This window comes from Lynx rufus, unplaced genomic scaffold, assembly GCF_022079265.1.
Source record: "Lynx rufus isolate CCGP_SWC_20201006 ecotype Redwood Valley unplaced genomic scaffold, mLynRuf1.p SCAF_9, whole genome shotgun sequence".
Taxonomy (NCBI): domain Eukaryota; kingdom Metazoa; phylum Chordata; class Mammalia; order Carnivora; family Felidae; genus Lynx; species Lynx rufus.
In genome coordinates, this window is record NW_025814897.1 from 58,103,037 (window position 1) to 58,111,602 (window position 8,566).

At 50.1% G+C, this 8,566-nt stretch overlaps 1 protein-coding gene across 2 annotated transcripts in view; it reads left to right on the plus strand.

The window, feature by feature from the left end:
- C2CD3 (C2 domain containing 3 centriole elongation regulator) overlaps positions 1-8,080 on the plus strand; it is a 145,157-nt gene extending 137,077 nt beyond the window's left edge. For both annotated transcript variants that reach the window (XM_047071267.1, XM_047071268.1), the window contains exon 33: positions 7,250-8,080. In XM_047071267.1, coding sequence (XP_046927223.1) covers positions 7,250-7,390 — 141 coding nt within the window. In that variant the 3' untranslated portion in view covers positions 7,391-8,080. The remainder of the gene's footprint in view (positions 1-7,249) is intronic.
- Positions 8,081-8,566: the final 486 nt, after the last annotated feature.

An 8,566-nucleotide genomic window follows, 5' to 3' on the forward strand; every position in this document is an offset into this window, starting at 1 on the left:
TAACAAATAAAACAAAACAAAAAGAATGAATATAGGGAAAGGAAGACAGCCACAGGAGTGGCTTGCGTAGAATTCAGCAGAGATGAAGGAAAGGCTTTACAAGCTGTGGATCTGGAGAAAAGAAACCTCTCAGAGAATCAACAGATTTGGCAACCTGGAGGTACAAGCAGTATATGCTAGGGAGGAGGTCAGAGGTAGCGAAAGATTGGACTGGACCAGAATAGGGTAGGATAGGAATCAGATGCAAAGAGCAAAAGCAACCTGTCACCTGAGCCTTGGTCTCTGCCTGCCTACATGGCAGTTCCTTACCATGAGATGGGCCCTGTCTTGTTCTTGGTCTTGCTGTCTAAAGTCCAGGCTCTACATACATCATGAATGAGCCCTCAGATTTTTTTTTTTTTAATGCTTTTTTATTTTTCAGAGACAGAGTTGGGGAGGGGCAGAAAGAGAGGGAAACAGAGGATCTTCGCAGGCTCCATGCTGTCAGTGTAATGGGGTTGGAACTCACAAACTGTGAGATCATGACCTGAGCCAAAGTCCAATGCTTAACCAACTGAGCCACCCAGGTACCCCAATGAGCCCTTGGATTAGCCACAGGCATGGGGTCAGGTGCTCTTCCTGAGGAGTGTTGTTCCTGAGGAGTGAATGTAGGAGGCAGGAAGTCAGAGGCAAAGCCAGGCACAAGTGTACCCTTGAGAGCCTTGAGTTGTCTACTGCCCCCCACCCTAGCGTTCTCACCTCCATTCAGCCAGATCCCACAGCATTTTAGACATCACTAGGGATCAAAGTGCTTGGCCAGCTGGGGAGCTGAGAGTCAGCAAACCTGGTTTCTTGCCCTGACTCGGCTGCTGGGTTTCTGAGGAATCTTGGGCATGGTCTCTCCAGAGGCAACACAGACTTAATTTGTGACTATATTTCTCTCTTCTCTCCTACCAGGCAGTTTTGTACAGTGGCAAGAAGGGTGGCCTATGAATCTAGGAAGCCTAAGTTTAAACTTCAGCCACTTATTAGCTGTGGAACCTCCTGGGGCAAGCTATCTAACTTTTCTGTGCTTTGGTTCCTTTATCTGAATAAGGGGCACCTGGGTGGCTCAGTTGGTTGTGTCCGACTCTTGGTTTTGGCTCAGGTCACGATCTCACAGTTCATGAGATTCTTGCGGTCAAGCCCATGTCGGGCTCTGCATGACAGCACAGTGCCTGCTTCAGATTCTCCCTCTCTCTCTCTCTCTCTGCCCCTCCACTCACTCACGTGTGTGTTCTCTCTCTCTCAAAATAAATAAGTCCACTTTTTTAAAAAAATGGGCATAAGAGACTTGCCTCCTAGGATTTGTTTTGTGTAGGATTAACTGAGTAAGAGATGTAAAGTACAGTTATTCGTGGCACATAAGAGAGAACTATATGAGTATTAGTTATTGTTATTTGTATCATCATTATTATTGAAACGTCTTCCCTCTTACATTGTTCCACTTTGGGGGGAACCGGTAGGATGAAATACTAAAAGATGAGGGTGTGATCAAAAGCTTAGGACCAAGAACTGGAAGCTGGGAAGTTAGGCCCCACAGAGCACCCCTGAAATACGGAGAACAGTTTTCAGGGCTGTAGCAGTTGACTGTGCTCAGTTCAGACCCTGAGTTAGAGGCCCAGGATGACACACCACTCCCACCGGAGGGTGACAGATCCCTAGCCTCGGAAGTCTCTGCCCCGCTGGTCTGTGAATCTGAAGACTTTTAAGTCCGCTGCTTTTCTCACAGAAGCCCAAGGAATTTCCCTTCCTCGAGCCAGGAGGCATCTAGGAGATGTACAATCCTGGTTGAGAAACCCAGCCTCTACAAAATCATCAGATCACATCAGCAGGGGCCCAAGGGAACTTCCTGAGCCCAGTGTCCTCTCACCTCAGCCTGTGGTCTGGGCCTGATGGCTGAGATGTCCCTCTTAGGGCAGGAGGCCCTGACATATTGCCTCATTTCTTGGAGCCACTGAGTCCCTAGCCCTCTGCAGGGTGCCAAGAAGAGTCCTAAAGGTCCAAGGGTTTCTGATAAAGGCCACACAAAGCTTTCAGGAGGAGATGAGCTCCCTAGCCAAGGGTGTACAGAAGTCAGGGGAAACAGCCAGAATTGGCTGGTGCCCACCCTGGCCCAGAATGCAGCTTGGCAAGCACAGTGAGGGAAAGGGCCCACAGGACTCTTGGGCGGGTGCTGGGCTCAAGTTGCCTGAGCTACTCTGAGGCCAGAGTCTGGGAGGCACCAGGACCTCTTCCAGGAGTGTCACTTTAACCCTTCCCTCTCGGGAGTCTGGACTTTTGAGCCCTCTCACTGGCAGGGTGTGGCTTCAGAGGGTTGAGAAGTCTTGATTTAGTCAGGCCTCTTCATTCTGTATGGGGGGGGAGGGTGTGAGGACTGAGGCCCAGGGTGAGAGAGTGTGGCTCTAGTCCCTGTGGAATAGGCCTGTTGTCAGGGAAGGCTTCTCAGAAGAAGAATAGGGAGGGACCAGGGGGTGGTGAGGAATGGAGCTCAAAGCGTGGAGCCCAGCCACACTGCATTTGGGCTGGGTGATCAAATTTAGGATTCGCCTCTCAGGGATAGGCCCCTGGTCTCTGTCCTGTCCTCACCTCCCCCCTGCTCCTAGTTGCGGCTGCTGAATCTGCTACTCTCTTTTAGCCTAAGGAAGTCCTAGTCCTAGCCTTCAGAGAAGACCCTGGGAGCCACTCCAAGGGAAGGCACCCAGCCAAGGGGGTGAAAGTTGAGCAAGGCAGGCAGCTGTACTGAGCCCTCACTTGTCTCTGAGGCAGCAATCCGTTGGCAAGCCCACCTAGCCAGCCGGAATCAGGGAGCTGTTTACTTTCAGTTTTCAGCTCTTCCAAAAATTTTGCTTCCAGCTCCTAAATCAGTGTTTATGTCACTTAAGGGAACTCCTCTGGAAAAGAACAAACCTTCAGCCCAGATGCCAGCCCCAGAGGTTCATTGGGCAAGGGGCAATAGAGAGGGGAGAGCTAAGCCAGGCCTGGCCTAGCACTGGGCATGCCTTAGGAAGATACAGGACCTTACTTCTACTCTACCCGGAGTGAGGTCTGAGAAGAGCAAGGCCTCATTTTGCTCTCCGTAGCAGGTGTCAGCTTTAGCTCCAGCTTAGCAAGAGTTGTCCCCGGCCAGAGCCTTGGTCACATCTGAATTGCATTTCAGCTTCACAGTAGACCTGAGGTAAGAAGGCCAAACGGTTCTTAGCTCCATCTGGAAATGAAGATACTGAGACCAAGAAAGACTGTGTCTTGGCATCAGGCAAGTGGACGGTTGGGCTTGGCCACAGACCAGTGTTCATTCCGCTCCACCCCACAGCCTCTTCTCTGAGAAAGTCCCAGGAACACCCTGAAGCAGGGGTGAGTGGGGACACATGCACCTACCACCTTCCTGGGAGCAGGTGCTCTATTCAAGGGCATCCATCGGGGGACTGGAGTGAAGACAACCCAGAACACAGCAGTTTGGATCAGACCACATTTCAGACCAAAGAAGAGGGCTGGCCCTTCCTGAGGAGCTTTTGGAGAAGACACTGTATCACAGGGACCTGGCCAAAGAGGGACCCACAGGCTGGGAGAAGTTCCTGGGTTACAGAGCACCTCCTCTTACATTATCTGCTCATGTTGATCCATTTTCAGATGAGGAAGCCAAGGCCCAGAGAGAAAGTGACTTGCCCAAAGCCACTTGGCTAAGAAGTGGTAGAGCCAGGAGGAGAAACCAACTCCCCAGGACAGAGTTAGCCTCTTGATTTGAGGAAGCCCCAGATTTTCCTGCCACTCTTACTCCTTACTCTGTACATGATGCTTTATTTTCATCCCAGCAGGTTTCTACCTATAACCATGAGACAAACACATCTGACTGAAATAATAGGCTACAGAGGCCTATTCATGTTCATGGCCTGGGTGTCCAGATGCCCGGAAAACAACAGGTCCCCATATTTAAAAGTGGGAGAATTTAATGAGAGAACTGGGTGGATTTGATGGGGGCAGTCTGGGAGCCCCTGCCCTGCTGCTATGCTTGACACCCAGACCACAGTAAAAGCCAGTTCTGTCCTTCAGCTTAGGACAGTAATCACCCCCCACCCCATGCCTACATCCCTGTTCACTGGGAAGGTTAAGAGAAATAAGGTCAGTTCCTCTCCAGATATTCAAGAACTTCCCCCAGCAAGCATCAGCCCCTTTCTCTGGGTTTGTCTTCTCTCCATACCTGCACTCAGCCAAACCCACCCCCACTATTTTCCTAGCAGTTATTTCTTCATATCTCTGCTTAAGCCAGCCTCTACCTGGGAGACCCTTTCTCGTCTTCTTTTTTCAAATTCCACCTTCATGTTGTTTCAGGTCCCTCTTCTTGAAAGTACCCTTCCACAGACTTTACCCCATACAGAACACCCACTGTCCAGACTTCAAGGCCCTTACAGCCCCTCAGTCTGATGATCCTGCTTCCATGCAGACTCCTCCTGCCTCCCTAGGAAACCTGAGACTCCTGCAAATCATAGGCTATGCAGGAGCGGAGGGTGAACTGAGATCATGGAGCCCAGTCACGCTGCAGTGGGCTAGGTGGTCAAATTTTGGACTTACCCCACAGGGCTAGGCCCCTGGTCTATGTGTCTTGTCCCATATTCCCCCCTGTTCCTGGCTACAGCTGCTGAATCTGCTACTCTTCTAGCCCCAAGAAAGTCCTCGTCCTAACCTAGAGGAAGGCAGCCAGCAAGAGGGTGAAAGTTGAGCAAGGCAGGCAGCTGTATTGAGCCTGGGGCCCTGTTCTTTTGTGGGCACCTGGGCACGCAGGGCTCCAGCAGGAACATGGGAGTATTTCAGAGGGACAGTACGTGTAGGGGTAGCCCTACTTCAAGCAACTTCATCTCTGCCCAGTCCCTTCCAAGTTGTGTGTTTGGGGTAACAGCTCTGATGAAAGAACCTTTACTCCTAGTCAAGATGTTTTTTAGACCCTACTGAGGTCAACAAAAGCCAAATGCTGCTGAGTGTGTGTTCTCTGTCTTTCCACACCCCTGCCCTGCCCAGTACACAGAGCCAAGCCCTGTCCCTGGGCCTGGGCCATACAGATAAGGGCCCCCTAGGTTGCTGGGTCCAGGTGTGGGTGCTGGGTAGTTGGCTGAACCAGCCACACACAGTTCAGCTCCAGGGCAGTTGTTGGCCCAGCCAGCAGGTGCAGGCCTGTGCTCATGCTGTGCTATTCTTCCAGTGGAATGACCTCACCCCACCCCCCAGCTCTGCTGAAACTCTGCCCATTTTAGGTATCACCTCTGTGTGAAGCCTCCCCTGTCCATCCTGGCTGTTATGGATTGCCCCTTTCTCTATGCTCCCCAGTTCTAAGCTTCATCTCTGATTGTTAGATATATTGGCGTCTGTCTCTCCTCTAGCCTGAGCAGCCCTGTGGGGACAGGAACCGGGGGTACCTATTGTCCTTAAAAGGTGATCAGGTTGGATGGATCTTAGGCTCCTGAAAGGTTTGCTGAGTCACCAACAAAGGTCTTTTGATGTTCATCTCATGAACTGAGGTACTTGGCCCATCCAGAGATGGAGAACTAGACCCATTAGAGCCTCTCCAAAACAGAATGCTTCTCTCCTGGCAGATGAGGACACAAGAGACAGGGGACCATGCTCTTAGGCCTGTTTTCCCATCTGGCTTACAGAACAAACATCTCCCTAGTCCCCTTTCACTGCAGCAGAGAAAGAAATGGAAAGTAAGATACAGCTGGTGACCCAGAAGATCCATCTGCAGTGTAGCCTTGGGGACTGGAATGGGATTTGGTGTCACCTCTAAATCCTAAATAGCTCATGAAATAACAGGCGTGCATCTTGGGAGTAAAGAGGGGAATATGCAGACTTAAAGTGCTGCTGAGCCCCTGAGAGGATTTGACTTAACCAAGGGCCTGGCACATGGTAGGCCAACAACCACTGGTTCTAGAATGAGTGAATAAGATGTTTGCTGCAAGAGGCAGTCTCCTCCCCATGCAATTTAAACCTCTGGTCACCAAGGCTTGGTCCCACCCATTCACTGGTCTAGCAGTTAACCACGCTCCTGTCTTGGACCTGGCCCAGTTGGAGTCGCAAGCATCAGACCCAGTCCATGTCTTGCAGGAGCACTGGGCAACTGGCCTACCATGGCCTGAGGCATTATGGGGTACGGGTACCTCTCATAGTTTAGAAGAAAGAACTACAAATGTGAGCAAAGGGTGGGTTTCCTTTTTTCCCTTTTAGTCTAGGTCTGCCTAGAAGACAGGGAGCTGTATCTTCTCCACTCTACTGGGCATGCCCAGCCCCTAGCACTGCTTTGTTCTTGGTTCTCAGTTAACCCTACCTGTGGGCTGTCAGTGCTGAGGGTTTGCTCAGGTTGTATACACTCCTTTAGAGGTTAGCATTTAGAATTCCAGGGCAGGCTACATGCTGTGAAGTCAGCCAAGTTTGCCTGTGGTGACAACTCCCATCTCCTTTCAGCACTCTCTCTTCCCCTACTAGGCTTCCACCTCCTCCCTGGGACCTTGCTGTCAGCCAGCTACCTGGGGTGACTTTTCTGTACAGCTTTGAGCTCCTTCAGGGCAGGAACCTGGCACCAAAAATAAAGGGGGGGGGGTGTTGAACGAGCAAAAGAGTAAGTTATAAAGGCATCCAGAAGACCACAATGGCATAACCCAAATGTACACTAAGACCTTAAAGAGGAATTAGTGATACCCTGTCAGCCCAAGGCAGGAAAAGTTTGGTAGCAGGGCCATGGGTATGCCCTATGTCAGTCACCTGGCAGTTCTAGGAACTCCCAGTGGCCATACAGAGAGTGTATTATTCACCAACATCTTCCCCCTGGCAGTTAAATATATTCCCAGGTCACATGTGGAACAATTACAACTCAGAAGACAAATGACTTACCTAGATTCATTCAGCAAGAGAAGGGACGAGGCTTTAAACCTGTCCCGGAGGATACTCCTCCAGAGGCACAGAAAGAGTCTGAGCTAGGGTTCACATCTTGGCTCTGCTACTCCAAACTATGCGACCTTGAGTTTATTTAGCCTGAACTATAGTTTCCTCTCTGTGGCCTGCGAATGATGTACCCACCTACAGGGTAGAGGTGAGGGTTAAACAAGATCAAGTACGTGAAGGACTTTGTAAACCAGTCAGCTCTATGTCAATATTAGCCAAAGGACCAAAAGATGACAGTAATCAAAGTCATTTCTTGGAGGTGCCATATCCTCAATGCTAACCTAGCTGACTTCTTCCTCTCCAGGACAAGAGTGAGGCCTCCAGCAGACCCTTGTCTGGAAGGCCTGCTCGTCCCAGACCTAACTCGCTGCCTCCCAACCTGCCTGAAGAAGAAACTCGCAGGATCGCACGGATATTTTCTTCCCAATACTCCCAGAAAGACTAATGCAACCTGAGAGACCAAGGGAAGGACCCACCTGTCCACCTGCCCTCGGCCTTGTCCAGCTTGCATGAGGCACGAGGTCTGCTTCCTTCAGGGCTGTGAGACCCCTGAAACCATCACCAGCCTCGCCCATGGGTGCCTTGAGACCCATCCAGCACAGACTGGAGGAACGTCCCAAACCAGCCCAGTGTCCACCTGCCAGGATTTCAGCTTCTTCCTTCTATAGTGAGGCAAAGGCTAGGAACAAAACGGACTCCAGTGCCCAAGTGGAATCATCCATCTTTTGACCAAGGGACCTGAGCAGGCATCTTTTGGCTGAGAAACTCTTTCCAATGTCCTTGGTAGCCTGCTGCTGACCTGAGGCAACCTTCTGCCTGAATATCATGGGCCACTTTTGCCTTAAAGTTAGAACAAGGTAGAGGAGGGAGTGAAGATTGTGTGCATCATGCATAGCCAAGGAAATCCTAGGGCCGCCTCCATTTGACTTGCTTAGGAATAAGCATATTTTATAGCTATAAATTATTTTATGCTGTGTTAAACTAATCAATAGAAAAGGAGAGGAGAATCACCTCCTTTAGACTTTTTAATCTGATTATCTTAAATTCTAACCATGCTTTTAACTTATTGTTTTTACCCAGCTCTGAAGGTCATTATTCCTACCTGTGTTTGAATAAAATCATATTGGTATTTGTATTTTGTACACAGCTGTCTTCTGGGTTGGCCACTGGACTGGGGTATTAGGAATCCATTTGTGCTCTAACGGCCAGAGGAAAGCTTGAAAACCATAGTCCTTTCAGCTCACCTGGAACTGGGGGCCCGGGTCACCATGAGACTTCGGAACTTCCCTTCCCCAAAGGTCAGATTGGTCCAGATTAGGATGACACCTTTTGCCTCAAATCTATCAGCAAAGTGGAGAGGTCTGCTGGAATAGGTCTCAGAATCCTTGACCTCTCTAGGATGGGTAGCTCTGGCTTAAGATTGTCAGACTCTAAACGTTTGAGCAGCTACTGTAGACGGGGCCTGTGGGGAAGATAAGAAAGGGGCAAAGATATGCAGAGTGGTGACTGGGAGAAAAGGTTGGAAGAGAACTAAAATGGAGGCCCCGCTCTCCCAAGCACAGTGTATTTCACTTAGTCCTCAAAACAACTCTATAACCTACATACCATGATTCCCATTTTA